The sequence below is a fragment of the Lissotriton helveticus genome, chromosome 11 (genome assembly GCF_964261635.1).
Source record: "Lissotriton helveticus chromosome 11, aLisHel1.1, whole genome shotgun sequence".
NCBI classification, from domain to species: Eukaryota; Metazoa; Chordata; class Amphibia; order Caudata; family Salamandridae; genus Lissotriton; species Lissotriton helveticus.
The window spans coordinates 840,359,404-840,380,643 of record NC_136072.1 but is presented as its reverse complement, the minus strand read 5'-3'; the positions used below and the strand labels follow the sequence as shown (position 1 = coordinate 840,380,643).

Sequence of the window (21,240 nt, the reverse complement as noted above, 5' to 3'; positions counted from 1 at the left end):
TATGACGCAAAATCTGTAGCAACCGCAGCCTATGGGAGTGAGCTTTGGAGCTACATGGTTGGGGAACAACTTCAGACCACAGAAAATTCGTTTTATAAACGGCTCCTGTGTGTTCCACTTTCCACCTCCAACTTTGCAGTTCATGAGGAACTAGGAGTGGGGTATTTGAGCGATATCCTGTCCCTACGACCTCTGTTATGCTGGTTGAAAATGTGGCTATGCGATGATATTCCCCTAACACATTTAATTGTTAATGATTTTATGGCTCTTGAGAATGCGTCAGGTACTCCCTGGCTGAAGTACTTAAAATCCTGTTTTACCGAGTTGGGTCGGCCTGATCTGTTTGATCATCCGACAGGAATTGGAAAGGTGGACATTGGTCTAGTCAAGCAGGCGTTTCTTCAACGTAGGAAGGCTGAGAGGGAGGGTGTTGAGTTACAAAAAGTAAGTGTAAGGAAATTTATCATGGTTAAAACATGTTTGACAACAGAGCCTTACCTACTCGGCACTTTCAGTACTCACGACAAGTTCTTGCTAACAAGATTCAGATTTAACCTGTTTCAACATCTGCTTATCAGACCTAAAAAGGAGAGCTTCTGCAAAAATCCATCATCCTGTGGCTGCGACGGAAAGTCTCCACAGGATATGATGCATTTTATGTTTTTATGCAGATTTTATGAATTTCCTCGTAAACGCTTTTTAATTGCTCTTTTAAAAAAAATGAATTTTAACCAGATACGACCAGCCTTTTTTTATCTACAATTGCTGCACAGTAATAGTGTTCTTCAAGTTCTTGAATTTTTAAAACTGTCTCTTAAACTGCGATCTTGTCTTGACCAATGAATGAATTAATGGATGTAATGTAATTAGTTTTTTCATTACTTGTAATTTGCTTCATCTAATGATATTTGATGTATGTACTGTATGTTTTATTGTACTTTTATGGTTGAAATACACCGAATAAAGTCTCTTTTTGAATTTGAATATTCCTGAAAATCATTCAGAAGTTAGAGACATTATTGTTATGCTATAAAACCAACTAACAATGAAATTCACCAACTATTGTGAGCTACTCATTGTTCCTTTCACCACTGATTGTTTGACTTGAAGGATGATGTAAAAATGACATCACGAATGACACTAGCATTATGATTTATTTCCTAAATGACATTGCTGCAAATATTTGCTCTTTACCATATCATTTGAATGACACGTTAAACTCATTCATTTTTTTACTTGCATCGTTTGCAGAAACATAGAGCTGTTGCTATACCAATGTCCATACTGATCAGTTTGAGGCAGACGCGATCAGCTCAGGGTTTAACCAAAGACTAGACCTAGTACTGGGAGCTGATTAGCCATGACATAAAGGCATGCACTGCAGGCTTTGGGCATGTGGTGTTGTACAATGTGCCAGTGATCACTAGACATGGCTGAATGCTGTATTTATTTAGTAGGCTGTGTGAGATCTCGTGCCGAGTGCAGGGCCTGGCATCTTCCATGTCATGTGCCCAGTCAACCTGATAACTGCAGGTTGAGCCCTGTGGGCTCTTGGAGACGAGATAGTGAGTGCAGACCCATTGTTATGCTATACTTGCCCCATCAGTCGGGTACACACTTCCTTCAGTTGTGCGAAGCTTTGCCAACTCCCTGGACTTTTTTCCCTATCCTCAGTACTCACTGGGCATGGCCATTGTGCGAAGGATATGCAGTGTGAGACCTATGGCTGCACCCTGTGCCCATACTTCATTTCCCACTGTGCATGGATTATGGGCATGTATAGCGGGCACAGGGCATGGCTTTCAGCCAAGTTTTACACAGTCTCCTCTGTCCTCAATACCTGTTAAACTTGTCATTCGGATGTGTGCTCTGTGCACCTGGCGCAGTCCATGGCCAAAGGCCACCCCTTCCATGAGTTTGAGTGCAATAATTAGGAAGCTTTAAGCCAAGATCATCGAAAGGAGAGCAATGACTTCAGAATATAGTTTCATTAGTTATTATACAATGCCCAGTCAGTGCCTAATTTGCTTTCACATGGTGTTAAAGCCATATGCTGTCCAATCCTTCCATCTTAGCCTTATGAGAGTAGCCTACTCCATCAGTGATTGGGTTTCATTCAAACTTTTTAGCCATCAGAGGTCTCACTTGTAGGAAGCGTTCACATCTTTTACATGATGTAAGCGAACAAAAGACTATACATACTCTAAGCAAGACATCTGGGATTTCATCAACTAAAGTGCACCACTTTTTTCTTTGGTATTAATTGATTGGCATAGCTGTGTATTTTCTAAGTGGTCAATGCTAGTGAAAAGAAGAGGGGCAGAGGTAGGTAGGTTATGAGTAAGGAAATATTACATAACACAGTGTATTATGTAGGATTTTACAATTCGTTTTTTCTGATTGTAGAACAGAACTAGCACTGTTGGAGTTCAAACGAGACACAAGCCTGAAGGAACTGCAAGAACTTGAGCAGGAGCTCAGTGTGATTAGAAGACAATGCTCCAGTGCTCGCAACAGTCAGCTCACCGTGTTCCAGAGTGAGGTAAACCCAAAATCAGACTGGTGGAGGAATGGCATCGTATGTGAGTATCAGGCATTCATTGTGAAGTGCCAGACATGTTTCTCTTAACAATATCAGATTCTACTACCAGATAGCATGGATCACATCACTGTACTGCTCTCTGTTTCAGGATCTGCTTCATAGATCTTGTCTCCTTAATGGGCTCGGCTGTAGGAAAGCATGGATCTCCTCACTGTACCGGACTCTGCTGTTGGATAGAATAGATTTTTTCACTTTAACACGCTCAGCTGTTCGATAAACTGGATTTGCTGTATGTCTCTGCTGTAGGATAGCTTGGATGTTTTCACAGTGATAGGTTTGCCTATAGATTCAGATTTATTTTTTCACTGTATCTGGATTTAAGGTAGGCTTGCAAGTATCTTTTCCCTTTACCAGGTTATGCTATATAATAGAACCTTCACTTTGACAGGTACTGCTATAGAATCACTAAGGGCTCTGATTTCAGGGATCTCTTCAATGTGTCAGTCTGTGCTATTGGATAGATGGCCCTTTGTACTGTATCAGACTCTGATGGAGAATATCATGGATATCTTCAATGTTGTAAGCTGTGCTGTAAATGTAAATGTAATTCGCTCTTGTATAACACCTATCACCCAGGGGTCTCTAAGCGCTGTACAAATACCGCTGTGGAACCCTTCCTGGCCTGTTCCTGTGAGGTGTCCACTCCTGTGCACCCCCAAGGTGAAGCCAGGCATCCTAGCGTTGTTAGGGCCGGTGTGGAGATTAAGCAAGCTATTGACCAGAGTTGCAGAGTGGAACCCATGATTAGAGTAGGCACCGAGGCGAGAATTATCGGGTCCGAGGACATTGAGCCCAAGACCCTGCCGCGACGGGGATCGAACTCTGGTCCTGGGCCAGACCTCTGCCTCAGGGTCTGCCGCTCTAATCGGTGAGCCACACTTCTCTCACTTCTGCTGTTGAACATAATAGATCGCTGACCTACATCCGGCTCTGGTGTAGGATGTCACGGATCTCTTCAAAGTCGCTGGCATTGCTACAGGATAGAAAAGATCTTTAAACTGTTTCAGTTCTGATGTAGAATAGCATGAATCTCGTCACTGTGCCAGATTGACTGGCTTCTTTAGGCTATGCTGCTTCACTGCTTTATACCTCATCAACGATTCATGCTATGCCGCATGTGAGCTAAGAGCTCTTTGGTGTGGCAGGCTGTGCTGTAGGATGTCATGAATTTTCATTGGGTCTGGCTCTGTACCATAGCATGGAGCTCGCCACATTATCCAGATCTGTTGCACACCATGGCTGTCCTTTTCTAAATCATACAACAGAGTAAAGTTGCAGGGTGCTGGAACTATTTTAAATTGTATATTGTTTATTTTTAAAAGCATGTTTGCATAGAAAATACATCTAGAAGAAGTACAATTTTATGGGTGCATTTTATGTGCCCACTTGTAATTTGTAAATCAATGCTGTACATTGTGTTAAAAAGGGGGTGGTGATGGACAGAGTATCTGAATTAAGCAGAACACTCCTACCCAGTCAAAAGATCAGGGCTTGATCCATCACCGTTTTCTGGCATTACAGCCATCTTCGGCCCGGCTTGCTTGAATCCTGATGGTGCAGTGAGCAAGGGACTCACATCTGAGCATACCCTTCCACACTTGTGGTGGCCAAAACGATTCAAAAGGGGGTGGTGATGGCCCTGATCTTTTGACTGGGTATGAGTGTTCTGTTTAACTCAGATGCTTTGTCCATCAGCACCCCCTTTTCTGAATCGTTTTGGCCACTATAGGAGTGGCAGGGTATGCTCAGACATGAGTCCCTTGCTCACTGCATCATCAGGATTCAAGCAAGCCGGGCCGAAGACGGCTGCAATGCCAGAAACCGGTCCCCGGAAGCTTGTTTCCTTTCCAGTAAAGAATTGGCTTGGTAGTTTGGTCTGCCCTGTTCCCATGATGCACTGGGCCAGGGTCAGACTAATTTGCATATAGCCAGGTTCTGAGCTGGGATGGTGCAGTGAGCTAAAAAACGGTGATGGATCAAGCCCTGATCTTTTGACTGGGTATGAGTGTTCTGTTTAACTCAGATGCTCTGTCCATCACCACCCCCTTTTCTGAATCGTTTTGGCCACTATAGAAGTGGCAGGGTATGCTCAGACATGAGTCCCTTGCTCACTGCACCATCAGGATTCAAGCAAGCCGGGCCGAAGACGGCTGCAATGCCAGAAACCGGTCCCCGGAAGCTTGTTTCCTTTCCAGTAAAGAATTGGCTTGGTAGTTTGGTCTGCCCTGTTCCCATGATGCACTGGGCCAGGGTCAGACTAATTTGCATATAGCCAGGTTCTGAGCTGGGATGGTGCAGTGAGCTAAAAAACGGTGATGGATCAAGCCCTGATCTTTTGACTGGGTATGACTGTTCTGTTTAACTCAGATGCTCTGTCCATCACCACCCCCTTTTCTGAATCGTTTTGGCCACTATAGGAGTGGCAGGGTATGCTCAGACATGAGTCCCTTGCTCACTGCACCATCAGGATTCAAGCAAGCCGGGCCGAAGACGGCTGCAATGCCAGAAACCGGTCCCCGGAAGCTTGTTTCCTTTCCAGTAAAGAATTGGCTTGGTAGTTTGGTCTGCCCTGTTCCCATGATGCACTGGGCCAGGGTCAGACTAATTTGCATATAGCCAGTGTTAGAAACGGGTCCCCCGGCCGGCCAACGCTCACGCCAAGGTCAGTCAGGGATCACCATTTCTAAGTCAGGGCAAGGGAGTCACACAACAAGATAACCCCTGCTCACCCTCTAGGTAACGTGACGCGAGCAGCAAGGCTAATCTCGGAGGCGATGTGTAAAGCGTTTGCACGCGCACCCCAGCGACAACACCCTAGGCCCACCACAAAGGAAACTCCACACAAGGTTATATCAAAAATAGCCTTTGTATTATAATAATAAAAACACATTAGATAACACACACACTTTACAATGTGCCAACAGGCACGGGCAAGATTTACAAGGGATTATGTACAGGACAGGGCCACCTGGACCACTGTCAGGGGTATGCACTTTTTAGAAATAGCACTTGTAGGTATAACACTTAGCACATGAACATATAATGACTGTAACACAGAAATAGTAAATGTAGCATACAACCAGTAACTACTGGTAAAGGGTAAATACCTCCTACGCCACCCTAAACACTGTAGGGAAATCACGCAGGGAACTAGGACCTTATCATCAGGACCTATGGAAGGAAAACCATCACCTAAGCAAGTCACATTTAGCAAAGGGAAGGAAACCTAAAATAATCACCTAAGCAAGTCACATTTAGCAAAGGCAATAACACATCAACATTCCTCTAAGCAGGTCACTTTTAGCAAAGGGAAATAAAAGCATAAACAATTACCTAAGCAGGTCACTTTTAGCAAAGGTAAACAAACATTCCTCTAAGCAGGTCACTTTTAGCAAAGGGGAATAAAAACATAAAGAATCACCTAAGCAGGTCACTTTTAGCAAAGGTAATAACATAGACAATTGCACATGAAACATTAAAACACATTCAGAGGTGCAGGTAGAACATTTGCGCAGAAATCACATAAGCAGTAAATCATAAATTGCTCAGGGTGCACATGGCACAACACTAGAACTGTCCCTCAGGCCAACTGGCCTCGAAAGGGGCTGAAATGCCCTGAGTCTCATTGTCAGGGAAGCTGCGCAGGCAGCACAGAACACAAAGCCTAAACGTAGCAACTGTCCACTAAGTGCTGGACAGTTGTAAATAAGGCTGGGCAACGTTGGAGCCTCGTGGGCTCTAGAACACAGGATGGCGCCCAAGAGCCTCTCTGGGGCTCTAGAACAAAGGTGGGCGCTGTGAGCCTTCTCTGGGCTCTGAACCAAGAACTGCCCCCTCGAGCCTCGTGTGGGCTCTAAATAAACTATGGCACTCAAAGAGCCTCTCTAGGCTCTAAAACAAATGGGGGCTGGGAGCCTTCTCTATCAATGCCCAGGGCGGTGGAGTCCCTCTGGGGGGACTCGAGACGAAAGAAATGCTGCCCACAAGAGCCTCGGCGGCTCAACAACAAGGAACTGGCCGGGCGTCGGTGGAGCCTCTCGGGGCTCGCAAACACTGATGGGCTGGAAGCCTTGTGGGGCTAGAAATACTCAAATTGCCCCCAGGAGCCTCGGGGCTCCTAATTAAAAATGCGGGGCTGTTGGAGTCCTTCGTGGACTCGGAATGTATGTCGGAGCGGCCCGCTGCCAACCGGGGCCGCTCTATCACCCCCGGGATGCCTGGAGCCTCTCGGGGCTCAAAGAAACAATGGGGGCCGCCCAGGAGAACCAACGAGGCCCACCCACACTCACCGACTGCTCAGGGACGCTGGCGGGACGATCTTGCGGCTCCTCTGCTACTCCGGGGCTCCCTCTCACTCGGGAGCCTCGGGGAGACGCGCCGGCCGCTTCCTGCTGCTTTGGCCTGGCCCGTCACGATGCAATCCGCCTGACTTCCTCTGGGGCCGCCAATGGCAGCCCTGGGGATGCGGAGGCGGGACTTCCGGGTCGCACTAGGCAGCGCCCTGCAACGGCTTCAATGTCCCTGGGCTGCGGCGGTGATTTCTGGCAATGCCGGGTGGGCACCGGCTTCCAATATTTAAATAAAACAGGGCAATGCCGGGTGGGCACCGGCCTCCGAATTAAAATATAAAGCGAGGTGGGCACTCGCTCTGCCAAAAATCGGCAAAACGGGTCCAATGCCGGGTGGGCACCGGCTCATAAATAAAGCGCTCCACAGCGCTAGCAGGCAAATAAGCGTTCCCAAGCGCTAGGCAGTAAAATAAGCGCTCCCAAGCGCTAGGAGCAAAAGCAAAGGCTCCAGCAGGGACTGGAGGCAGGCAGGGGGGCAAGGCTGGGCCCAGAGCCAGCACACTGGGTCTCCAGGCAGGGAGACAGTCCAAGTGGCGGTCCTCTGGCCCAGCAGCAGCAACAGCCCCCTCTGGCAGGATCAGAAAAGAGAACAGAGAACAACTTCTGTAGGGACACAGCCCCATTTTTATACTAAGGAATCCTTTGTTTCCAGGGTGCAGGGTGGGGGAAACCAGTTGCAGCTGGCTTGGGAGTACCCTTGATGGCCCAACCACCCCTTTCATTCACTGGGGAGGCTTGGGTCATTAGACAAACCACAGGGGGGCGGAGCCAGCATTGTGTGGGGAAAAACCCAGCCCATCCAGGACCCAGGTGCACTCCTCCCACACATCACTCATGCTGATCTCACACTCACCACCGGGCAGACCCATCCAGACATCCTGGAGCCTGGCATGCCAGCCAGCTCCAGCCAATCACGCTCCAGCCCCCTCACTGCACACATACATCAATGTCCAGAAGTAGCACTTCCCAACTAGACACATACAAGCCACACATACCATCGTGCAGCATTCACTCTCACGAGTTCATACATACCAAACTCGAGCCTGCACTCCCCACACATCAGGAACTACTAGGGACACACACATTCCCCATGCATTCCTATGGGAGGGCATGCCAGGCATACTACACGCACGCACTTTACTCTGGGACACAGGGTAAAAGTGCGCCAAGACCCAAAAATCACTGACACTTGGTCACAAATAAAAGCAAAAAGATTAGGGGTGAACCTGCCCTAAGGCCCAAGTCCAACACAACCCCCTTCCAGCCAAAACGCAGGGCAGACCAATCACCACCGTGATGGGCTTCCCGGCTTGGGGCGATAAAACACGGACGCGGGCCCACAACTGCAGGGACACCCTCCTGTTTTACGCCACGGTGAACCCCTAGGGTTCCTTCTAAAACTACTGTAGGGACTAACTGGGGTACCCCACTGGTACTCTCCAGCTGCCCTCGGCCAGGACCAGGCCCTAGGCCACCCAGGTGCCACTGGATCCTGCCTACTCACAAAGTGGGGGGTAGTAACCCCTGGCACATAATAGCCATTCTCCACCCTTCCTGTCTGCAAGACAGGGCTAGACTGCCACTGGTTCTCCAGCCTAGGGTCTACAGCCTTAGGTGGACCAGGAGTCTCAGGGAAGGCTCTCCTCCCCCTACCTCTTCTTCTCGGGTTCCTCCTCCTCCTGCGAGGGGTACCCTCTAAACACCATCCTCCCAACCTAGGGTTTAACCCCTCAGGTTGCACCGGGGTCAGAGGTGGGCTCTCCCACCCTCTGCACCCCCTTCCAGAGTCCTGCTCCCTCCCAACCGGGGCGGTACCTCTGGAAAAAGAACTGGTCAGGACACTGATTACAGTAGTCCCACCCTTCAGGTCAGGCGGATCCTGAACCTGGCCTTCCAACCTCTGGTCTAGAACCTTTGGTGGAACCAATGCCTGGCACTCCAGGACTTCTGGGGACTCACATACTATCCCCCAATCACTCCTTTCGCTGGACTCCTGTACCCTCCCTACTGGAGCGGTACTGCCAGACTCTAGAACCATAGAAGCTCCGCTTACAGATGCTCCAGGTCCTCTACACACTAGGAGATCTCCCTCAAGTGAACTAACAGGCAAGCCTAGGTTCCCATCCTGGTGTTCCCTAAAGAAACCATCCAGGCTCTGTGACAGGGCTTCGGGCGTCTGGGGACTCTCGGTCACACACTCACTCCCGCTCCACTGAGACAGGCAGTCAGCCCCTACACCCTCCTCACTAACCTGGGACCTAGCTGGGCTACTCCCACCCTCCTCCACCACGCTGGGCTGGAGGACACCTGACCCACTATTGTTGGAATCACTCACTAGTGACTCTAAAGAACCTCTCGCACTGTCCCAGCGCTCTGCTTCCTTTGCAAGGTCCCAAGGACAAAAACATTTCAACTTCAGCAGGTGCTGGCGCAACTCTGGATAAACAACACTGAGCAACTGCTCTTTGAGGAACATATTCACCACTTCGTCCACCTCATTGTCCGAGTTAGCCCTCAGCCAATGCCACATTGCATCAGAACAGTCATCCACAAAATACTCCCACCCCTGGTGAGGTGGTTTCCTAAGGTTCCTGAATTTCAACCTGTTCTCCTCCTCTTGGGAAACAGGTACCATACTCGGGGAACTGGGAGTGGGACTGTCTACACTAACACTTAAATAGCTACCACCACTGGACTCAACCCTCCCTGGGGAATCCAGAAAACCATAACTGCACTCAGGGGATAACCTATCCTCTAGGGTTACCTTCTCCCTGAACAAGGCCCTCTCAGCCTCTAGCTTGGCATGCTCCAACCTGAGCTGTTCCATCGCTAGCTGATGCTCCCGCTCTTCCCTCCTATCCAACCACTCCTCTGGGGACAGGACAAGGGATGGGGCGCTGGTACTGACCCTGGACCCAGCAAGGGACTCCCTATCTATGGGGTCCTCACTATCTGCTGATATCCATCCACTGTCATCATCATACAACTCACATTCTTCAGGGCTCTCCACAGACTCACCACCCTCATGTCGTGCGGCCCGGGCCCTATCTCTCTCACTGTGCTCAAGATCCCACTGACCCTTTTGCCATAGGATCAGGCTGTCCCTAAGCTGGGACTGAGTATCCAACTCACTCACCTCCATGCCTCCCTCTTCACAGAATCTGACCAGCTCTGACCTACTGTACCTAAAAAGACAACAGAGATCAAAAACAGGCTCCATTTTGGCGGACGTTCTCAAGAAGAGTTTGACACAGAGAACCTGGGGGTCTGAGCTTACACAGGAGTACACAATTAACACAATTCAGCAAGATTCCTATCTCAGAGAACTTGCACTCCACTGTCCAGTGTAACACAACACTCATTCACACACAACCCTCCCCTCGGACCGGTAAGGCAGTTTCTACCACCCCTGATTTTCTCAACCTGACCACAAGTGACACAGGTACCAAACTCTGGGAGCAGGGCGGGGAACAAATGTACTGGACAGAAATACAAAATGACACCTTTCAGGAGAAGCAAAACTGAACTTCCCTAAAAAACAATAATCCCCAAAATGCGGTTATCTAAAACTGTAGAGCTTTGTAGTGTGGCCTGTCGCCACTGTGGTACAGCGCAAACACAAATCCTTATCCCACCGCTTGCCGCCAATGTTAGAAACGGGACCCCCGGCCGGCCAACGATCACGCCAAGGTCAGTCAGGGATCACCATTTCTAAGGTCAGGGCAAGGGTGTCACACAACAAGATAACCTCTGCTCACCCTCTAGGTAACGTGACGCGAGCAGCAAGGCTAATCTCGGAGGCGATGTGTAAAGCGTTTGCACGCGCACCCCAGCGACAACACCCTAGGCCCACCACAAATGAAACTCCACACAAGGTTATATCAAAAATAGCCTTTGTATTATAATAATAAAAACACATTAGATAACACACACACTTTACAATGTGCCAACAGGCACGGGCAAGATTTACAAGGGATTATGTACAGGACAGGGCCACCTGGACCACTGTCAGGGGTATGCACTTTTTAGAAATAGCACTTGTAGGTATAACACTTAGCACATGAACATATAATGACTGTAACACAGAAATAGTAAATGTAGCATACAACCAGTAACTACTGGTAAAGGGTAAATACCTCCTACGCCACCCTAAACACTGTAGGGAAATCACGCAGGGAACTAGGACCTTATCATCAGGACCTATGGAAGGAAAACCATCACCTAAGCAAGTCACATTTAGCAAAGGGAAGGAAACCTAAAATAATCACCTAAGCAAGTCACATTTAGCAAAGGCAATAACACATCAACATTCCTCTAAGCAGGTCACTTTTAGCAAAGGGAAATAAAAGCATAAACAATTACCTAAGCAGGTCACTTTTAGCAAAGGTAAACAAACATTCCTCTAAGCAGGTCACTTTTAGCAAAGGGGAATAAAAACAAAGAATCACCTAGGCAGGTCACTTTTAGCAAAGGTAATAACATAGACAATTGCACATGAAACATTAAAACACATTCAGAGGTGCAGGTAGAACATTTGCGCAGAAATCACATAAGCAGTAAATCATAAATTGCGCAGGGTGCACATGGCACAACACTAGAACTGTCCCTCAGGCCAACTGGCCTTGAAAGGGGCTGAAATGCCCTGAGTCTCAATGTCAGGGAAGCTGCGCAGGCAGCACAGAACACAAAGCCTAAACGTAGCAACTGTCCACTAAGTGCTGGACAGTTGTAAATAAGGCTGGGCAACGTTGGAGCCTCGTGGGCTCTAGAACACAGGATGGCGCCCAAGAGCCTCTCTGGGGCTCTAGAACAAAGGTGGGCGCTGTGAGCCTTCTCTGGGCTCTGAACCAAGAACTGCCCCCTCGAGCCTCGTGTGGGCTCTAAATAAACTATGGCACTCAAAGAGCCTCTCTAGGCTCTAAAACAAATGGGGGCTGGGAGCCTTCTCTATCAATGCCCAGGGCGGTGGAGTCCCTCTGGGGGGACTCGAGACGAAAGAAATGCTGCCCACAAGAGCCTCGGCGGCTCAACAACAAGGAACTGGCCGGGCGTCGGTGGAGCCTCTCGGGGCTCGCAAACACTGACGGGCTGGAAGCCTCGTGGGGCTAGAAATACTCAAATTGCCCCCAGGAGCCTCGGGGCTCCTAATTAAAAATGCGGGGCTGTTGGAGTCCTTCGTGGACTCGGAATGTACGTCGGAGCGGCCCGCTGCCAACCGGGGCCGCTCTATCACCCCCGGGATGCCTGGAGCCTCTCGGGGCTCAAAGAAACAATGGGGGCCGCCCAGGAGCACCAACGAGGCCCACCCACACTCACCGGCTGCTCAGGGACGCTGGCGGGACGATCTCGCGGCTCCTCTGCTACTCCGGGGCTCCCTCTCACTCGGGAGCCTCGGGGAGACGCGCCGGCCGCTTCCTGCTGCTTTGGCCTGGCCCGTCACGATGCAATCCGCCTGACTTCCTCTGGGGCCGCCAATGGCAGCGCGGCCCTGGGGATGCGGAGGCGGGACTTCCGGGTCGCACTAGGCAGCGGCCCGGCAACGGCTTCAATGTCCCTGGGCTGCGGCGGTGATTTCTGGCAATGCCGGGTGGGCACCGGCTTCCAATATTTAAATAAAACGGGGCAATGCCGGGTGGGCACCGGCCTCCGAAATAAAATATAAAGCGAGGTGGGCACTCGCTCTGCCAAAAATCGGCAAAACGGGTCCAATGCCGGGTGGGCACCGGCTCGTAAATAAAGCGCTCCACAGCGCTAGCAGGCAAATAAGCGTTCCCAAGCGCTAGGCAGTAAAATAAGCGCTCCCAAGCGCTAGGAGCAAAAGCAAAGGCTCCAGCAGGGACTGGAGGCAGGCAGGGGGGCAAGGCTGGGCCCAGAGCCAGCACACTGGGTCTCCAGGCAGGGAGACAGTCCAAGTGGCGGTCCTCTGGCCCAGCAGCAGCAACAGCCCCCTCTGGCAGGATCAGAAAAGAGAACAGAGAACAACTTCTGTGGGGACACAGCCCCATTTTTATACTAAGGAATCCTTTGTTTCCAGGATGCAGGGTGGGGGAAACCAGTTGCAGCTGGCTTGGGAGTACCCTTGATGGCCCAACCACCCCTTTCATTCACTGGGGAGGCTTGGGTCGTTAGACAAACCACAGGGGGGCGGAGCCAGCATTGTGTGGGGAAAAACCCAGCCCATCCAGGACCCAGGTGCACTCCTCCCACACATCACTCATGCTGATCTCACACTCACCACCGGGCAGACCCATCCAGACATCCTGGAGCCTGGCATGCCAGCCAGCTCCAGCCAATCACGCTCCAGCACCCTCACTGCACACATACATCAATGTCCAGAAGTAGCACTTCCCAAATAGACACATACAAGCCACACATACCATTGTGCAGCATTCACTCTCACGAGTTCATACATACCAAACTCGAGCCTGCACTCCCCACACATCAGGAACTACTAGGGACACACACATTCCCCATGCATTCCTATGGGAGGGCAGGCCTGGCATACTACACGCACGCACTTTACTCTGGGACACAGGGTAAAAGTGCGCCAAGACCCAAAAATCACTGACACTTGGTCACAAATAAAAGCAAAAAGATTAGGGGTGAACCTGCCCTAAGGCCCAAGTCCAACAGCCAGGTTCTGAGCTGGGATGGTGCAGTGAGCTAAAAAACGGTGATGGATCAAGCCCTGATCTTTTGACTGGGTATGAGTGTTCTGTTTAACTCAGATGCTCTGTCCATCACCACCCCCTTTTCCGAATCGTTTTGGCCACTATAGGAGTGGCAGGGTATGCTCAGACATGAGTCCCTTGCTCACTGCACCGTCAGGATTCAAGCAAGCCGGGCCGAAGACGGCTGCAATGCCAGAAACCGGTCCCTGGAAGCTCGTTTCCTTTCCAGTAAAGAATTGGCTTGGTAGTTTGGTCTGCCCTGTTCCCATGATGCACTGGGCCAGGGTCAGACTAATTTGCATATAGCCAGGTTCTGAGCTGGGATGGTGCAGTGAGCTAAAAAACGGTGATGGATCAAGCCCTGATCTTTTGACTGGGTATGAGTGTTCTGTTTAACTCAGATGCTCTGTCCATCACCACCCCCTTTTCCGAATCGTTTTGGCCACTATAGGAATGGCAGGGTATGCTCAGACATGAGTCCCTTGCTCACTGCACCGTCAGGATTCAAGCAAGCCGGGCCGAAGACGGCTGCAATGCCAGAAACCGGTCCCCGGAAGCTTGTTTCCTTTCCAGTAAAGAATTGGCTTGGTAGTTTGGTCTGCCCTGTTCCCATGATGCACTGGGCCAGGGTCAGACTAATTTGCATATAGCCAGGTTCTGAGCTGGGATGGTGCAGTTAGCTAAAAAACGGTGATGGATCAAGCCCTGATCTTTTGACTGGGTATGAGTGTTCTGTTTAACTCAGATGCTCTGTCCATCACCACCCCCTTTTCTGAATCGTACATTGTGTTAGTTTGCAAAACAAAACCTTTCCCAATTATCTCTTTCCAGAAAAAACAAAGTAGAAATTGTTCCATGTCATTGCTTTTAGATTGAAGAATATAGGTGACACTTCACCTCTGAAAAATATATAAGCTGTTATGCCCCATCATGCTTTATATGGTCCATAAGTGTGTTCATTTCTATGCTCCCCCCCCCCTAGGATGCCTGCAAACCCAACTGACTTTTCAGACTTTATTTCCCATCTAATTGTCACAATGGAAGGGAATTTTTTGTTTTATTCAAAGTCTTGAGAGATTAGTCACTGTTTTTATTTTATTTTTCTGAAGGTAGTTTTTTTTTTCTTCTTGTTATCACGGTCAGAGTGAACCTTGTTTGTTTGCCTCTTCACTACTTTCTGAGCATAATTCTGAGCATAATTTGACAAATGCCCTTCCGCTGATGGATATAAGGTCCTGGAAAGACAATTGCACAGTTTGTGGGTTGAATCCCATATTCCCATTCCATTTAAGAATGCAGTTTTATCAGTTTGATGCTATATTGGAGACTGAAGGACCGGGAAAAAGCTCTACAGTGGCCTAAGTGGAACCCTCTTAGAAAATGCTTTGATCCAGGGTCCCAGGTCAGCTGAAGGAATGTCCAAGGTCTTTCATGTGCCTCAGACTTTCAGGGGCCCACAGAAGTCCGCAGGATTTGTCATTGCCATAATTTCTGAAAAACAAAACTTGGGGAGGGTCGAGGGGAAAATTTAACGACCTGTCTGCTCAATCCCCTGTCTACAAGATGCAAAACACATAACAGAGCAGACCCGGTCTGGAGATGGTGTGTGACTGTACTGGTGTCCGTGAAACAATTGAATGCATGTGTGTGCACAAATGCTCTTGAAAACGAAATGCAGTTCAAAACAAAGTATTGTTGAACACAAGAGCTAGATCAATTCACATCAGCCCACCTGAATGGTGGAGTTAACGTCATGTGGGAATTACTAGTCATACCATACCACAACCGACCAAGTAGTGCCGGTGCTGGAAAGGATGTCAATAATCTAGCCATGATGTTCATCCTAGATTAGTGGGAAATTTACATAATTTCTGCATTCATCTCTAGTTGCCTGACACAGATTCCTTCAACTAATCTGACTTCGAACCAGGTCCCGGCCCCTGGACTCTGACGGTAGACCTCTCCTAACAGGAGGTATCGACATTAACCACTGACGGAGGTATCTACTTCGCCTGACTCTGCGTCCTGACCTCGACCACAGGGAAGACGTTCCCCTCCGGCCAGATCGGGGCTCCGATTCTGTGCCCACGCTTCGCTTTAAATTGACCCCCTGCTCCGGACTCCGACCAGACGTTGCATTAACCTTGTGGACCCGTGAGGCCATCACGTATGGTTCTACTGTACCTACTCCTTTGAATCACCGTGAAATCCAGCCCCACCCCGCCCACTGCAGCCACTCACTCTACTAATAATATTAATAATAATGGGGTTTATAAAGCGCCTGGTGACGCCTTCTCGACGTGTCCCCGCGCTATGGAGATGAGAAGGTGCAGTGTATGATAAGCTCCGCTCTATAGCTTTTAGAGGGGGGTTTTGAAGAGTTTTCTAAACTTAGCTTCTGTTTCTACTAGCCTAAGGCCAACAGGAAGACGATTCCAGTTATTGGCAGCTAGCACTCTGAAAGAACGGCCTCCCAGCTTAGCTTTTTTTTACACGGGGGATCCTCAGTAGGCCAGTGCCCTTTGAGCGAAGTGCCCTGCTTGGCTCGTAGATATGGACAAGGTCCTGAAGATACTGCGGAGCCCTTTGCCATATAATCCTGTGGCACATTAGGAGTGCTTTAAACAGGATTCTCTTCCTGATAGGGAGCCAGTGCAGAGCAACAAGAGCGGGTTTAGATGCAGCTCTTTTAGGGAGTTTTAGGACCAAACGTGCTGCAGTGTTTTGGAGTACCTGCATCCGTCCCAGGCTTTTTTCAGTAGTGCCTAAAAATAGCACATTACCATAATCTATACGGGAAGTTACCAAGGCTTGAGTCATGGTCCGTCTGGCCTCCAACGGAAGTAGATCCAGGGTGCGGTTCAGAGTTTTTAGCACCCCAAAGCATTTTCCCACTAATCTATGAATGTGACAAATGGGTTGCCACCGCATTTTATGCCCACAGTGCTGTTTCAACTGTCCTGTATGAAATGTGTTGTCAAATATATGATGCTATATGCACTTTCTAAAAACTCAACTTCACAGTCTCTCTCTCCCTTTTTTCTGCGTTTTCATATTGTCTTGTACATATATTTTTACTTGCCCCTCTTACTGAATCCGATTGAGATAGTGTTGTTGAAAACACAAACAAACATCTCTAGTAAGGCATTTGACACTGAGATATAGTTGGATGTCGGGGCACTTAGGACATTTGGCTTCTAGGCACTACTCAACATTGAGCTACCCAATCACATCAAGAACTCCATCAGGATTCTCAGTATCATCTATAGCTACAGGATGCTTATTATAAAGGCTCTATATTCCTTTGGCGTCTGAGATTTAAGGATCCTACACACATAGAGCCCACATAGAGACCTATTGTCATAAACTACTCAAGCACGAAAGAGGAGTACTCTTGCCTAACTCCATGAACCCAAACTTTATTTGGCCTATTCTGGTTCGAATTTTCATCTAGAAATGCGCATATGCCTGCCATAACATCAGTGAAATGTATGAGTGAGATCTAGTCTCTATGTAGCCATATACGATTTTCCATCATAATCCAGTTTCTCTAAAGACGCACACATTTTTCTTGTCAAATGTGTGTTGTGACCTCCATTTCAGTCAGACATTACCATTATGTGCCTTCTTCCCAAACCCTACCTCCGTAAATAAGGGGTCTGTACGCAGCTTGAATGTTAAGAGGCCTTGACTGCTGTAGGAATGGAATTAAAGCTTTATATAATTCAAAGTAGATTTTCATTAACTATCACTGTGTCTGCATTGCTTTTGCATCTCCAGCCGAATCCATTTCAAGATGGGTACTGTTTCGTATAACTACAGGTTACCAGGTCTCTCCTATGAAGCAGCACAGTTCACTGTAATAGTGTAATGCATCATATACTTCTCTCATTAGAAATCTGCCCTTTTAAGAAATGTGTAAAGCTTTGATTTTGAGGTAGGTTTATTACTGTACATGCATTACTGTAGAAACTCTGAGGTTAGGGTCATGCCTCATTATTCAGTCTCTTTGCTTAAATCTCCTTAGTAGATTTACCTGTTTATCTTTTTTCCTTCTCCGGCTTTTGGATGACCTTCATTCTTTTCCAAGTGTAAAACTCTTCCCATTCTTCCCGTTCTTCTGGTGATTGTTTTTGGGTCTGAGGCTTGCATTGGCACCTTCTCTTTTAGCATTTTCAGTGCTGGAGATTTCGGCACTAGGACGTTTGACACCAAGAGAGCTGGAGCAGATCAAGCTATCACTGCCCCAGAGATTTGTAGGCAGTCTATTACGGGCAAGGTATGGAGGATCCTACGAAAGTAGAACATCGCTACTCCTACAAGGAGGACCTGGAGGGTGATGGTGATAATGACTGTCTCTACCTACCACATGCCCTTTGGAGGGTCAGCTATTCAACCTTACCAGTGGGTTCACGCCCTCTGTAGGTAGGTATTCTAGCAAGCCACATCCATCAGAGAGGCACTGAAAGGATGGAAGGATTTCCAACAGTTCGCATCTTCCAACAAAGAGGCAAAACAGTTTAACATGATAGATTTCAGAGTCACTCCTGTACAACACCCTAGTCGGATGCAAAGTGTGCAATTTTGATCCCAGCTGTGAGAAAATCACTTCAGATGCTTTGTTGCTGGAGACTGTAGTATTAGGCTACAGTTTAAGATTAACTCAGTTCCCTACAGAAAGGTCACGCCAGACGTAGTTTTACTATATGAACTTCTAGCTCTCCTCCAAGAGTAAGTAATCTGTCTTCTCGAGAAAGATACAGTAAAAGAGCTGCCTGTTTCCAAACAGGAAAGGGAAGTGTACCAAAGATCCCTTCTGGTGGCAAAGAAAGCAATGAAAGGTGACAGGAGTCCCATTTTTGCATCTGTGGTGCCTCAAAAAAAGTTTTGCCAAGACAAAAGTCAGTGATCACTTTACAAGCAATTGTCCCTTTTCACACTCAGAGAGAGCTCTTAATCCCAATATAATTTGCAATCATGAGAGCTCACAGCAGGTTCCTTTATTTTATTTTAAGAGTTTTATATAGCGCTGGCTAGACCCGGAGGTATCAGAGCGCTTTATATGAGGTTCCACAAAATTACAAGATTACATCAGTTCCAATTTACATCAGTTGCTAGACAAACAATTACAAGAGCATAGAAGACGAGATAAGTGAAGTGTAGAGGGTAAGGGTAAAGGGGTAGGAGAGAGATATGGCCGAAAGACGGAGGAAAGTCTGCCCAAAGTCCGGCTGGGTAGGTGACGGTCGAGGGGGAAGTCCCAAAACCCATCTCCTCTATAGCTATCAGGTAGCTCCACCGGGCATTGGCCAAATAGCTAGGTCTCAATGGGAAAACATTTAAAGAACATTGAGGGCAAAATAAATGGAGCGTAGAGGAAAGGGGGCAGGGAAGGTGAGAAAGGGAGGATAGGGGAAGAGACAACAAGGAGAGACGAAATGAAGTCTGTCTAAAGGCCGACTGGGTAGGTGACGACCAAGGATGGAGTCCACGGCCCATCTCCCCTATAGCTAAACCAGGTAGCTCCATCGGGCATCAGACAAAATAGTTCAGTCTCAATACATTGAGAGAGGAGAGAAGGAGAGACATAATAGAGGGAGGATGCGGGAAGAGACGACAGGAGAGACGAAAGGAAGTCTGGCTAAAGACCGACTGGGTAGGTGACGTCCAAGGAGGGAATCCCCAACCTGTCTCCCCTATAGCTAAACCAGGTAGCTCTTTTGGGAAACAGACAAAATAGCTAGGTCTCAAAAGACGAGGGAAAATTCACAGATAACCAGGGTGGGGACTAAGTGCCAGGACAGGAGAGGGCAGAGGTCAGTAGCAGGAAAGTGGAGAGGAGTAGAGCGGGGAGGAAGGAGATACAGCGGGGAGACGAAGGAAAGTCTGTCCAAAGTCCAGCTGGGTAGGTGACGGGGGAAGTCCACAGCCCATCTCCTCTATAGCTATCAAGGTAGCTCCACCGGGCATCGGCCAATCTGCTAGGTCTCAACGGTCGGCGGCAAGTTCGCAGATTCAATGTCTTGATGGGTTAGCTGGGTAGGGGATATGCTTGAGGACTGGTCGATGACCAATAGTAGTAGCACAACGTGGTAGAGGACCACTATGGGTCCGAGGGGGTCGCTGGTGTCTTGAGGAGGTAGGTTTTCCGGTGTGGTTTCTGGTCCCGTTTCGTTCTGTGAGAACCTTGGTTTCCCCATTATGCTGCGTGGAGCTGGTGTCACCTGATGGTCCAGTATAGTGCACTGTCTGTTGTCTGTGCGGTTCCCCAGCTCAGAAAATCGTGTTTCCCCTTTCTTTCTTGATGGGGAATGCAAAGTACCAGCTTTACTCTTTCTTTAGAAATGTGCTTCCAGGGTGTTTGAGGTTACTTGCATTGATGGCAGTGGTGCTAAATCGTTGCATTTTCAGGACTTTACCATCACTGATGTCTGATGCTTCAGCTTGTGAGATTGTTGTTAAAATCAATCCACTTACTCGTCCAGCCACCTGCCCTGGTACTCACTTAATCAACCATTCATTCATGCACACTACCTCTTCCATCCATGCACTTACTTATCTGTTAAAGACCCATTCATTGAGATACTCATTCATCCACATATGCATTTACCCATCCAAACATTGACAATTCTCAGATTTACCACCTTACCCATCCACAGAAAGTTTCTAGTCAGTGAAGAAGGACTTTCATCTACCAAACAACCAGACTCATTGGCTTTGGCAGAGTTTAAAGTCTGGTCATTCATGATGGTTTAAATGAACTTTTCCTTCAGCCCACAAACCTGTCTGCTCACACACATTCTCTTTATCTCTCCCCTATGACAAATGCCTTCTGATATATACCTCTGACTGCAGATTCCTTACCTTTGAATGCTCCACGGGTGCCAGACAGGATCCCGAAACTAGCTGTTATCGTGTGGCTCTATTCTAGTTCCACACCGCCTCGGAAGAGAAAGAGCAAAGTTGAGCATAAGTGCCACCCCTGTACACGGATATCAGTTGTCTTCCTTCCAAGTATCCAATGTGGATCCAGAGCCCTGCTCCTGTCTTTTGTTGATTTTTTTCCCCTTTTTAATGATTTCTAATGATTTTACAGTGTGTTAGGAAATGATTTCCCAACCCAAAACAACAGTTTTTGAGCTATGCCACAACTTCAGGAACCAGGTGACTGCCATGGATCCACACAAGTTCTGTCTTTGGTGTCTGGGCTCAGAACACAACTCTAAAATGTGCAGTATGCGAGACAAGGAGGCAAATTTGTATGTCACTGAATACAAAAAGAAGCTGCTGCCTTTGTGTAAGTCCTTATCACACACCAAGTCAAAAGCATGATCCCGGTCTCAATGCCTCTCCCATGATTGTTCAGTTTTGCACTCTAAGTTCTCCAGTAAGTCGATATGCAAGTCCAATCTTAAACATAAAAAAAGCAAAGTGGTACTCTACCCCATTTCATCACTCTGACTCCTAAGAGAAGGCACAAGTGCATCACAGTGTCAGTCGTACTTCGAGCTCTCAGACCACGTAACTGATTCTTCAATTGGGCCCAATGCTCCCCACATTTCCTGCGCCATCATCTCCACCCTCAGCAGATCTAGGTTTTCAAGAAGGCTATGCTTCG

The 21,240-nt window shown here is 48.2% G+C and overlaps 1 protein-coding gene across 1 annotated transcript in view; it reads left to right on the top strand.

Moving 5' to 3' along the window:
* The window catches only part of LOC144792163 (uncharacterized), a 581,805-nt gene that overhangs the window by 172,676 nt on the left and 387,889 nt on the right, over positions 1-21,240 (top strand). Inside the window, exon 13 of the mRNA XM_078667056.1 lies at positions 2,407-2,542. Coding sequence (XP_078523182.1) covers positions 2,407-2,542 — 136 coding nt within the window. The remainder of the gene's footprint in view (positions 1-2,406; positions 2,543-21,240) is intronic.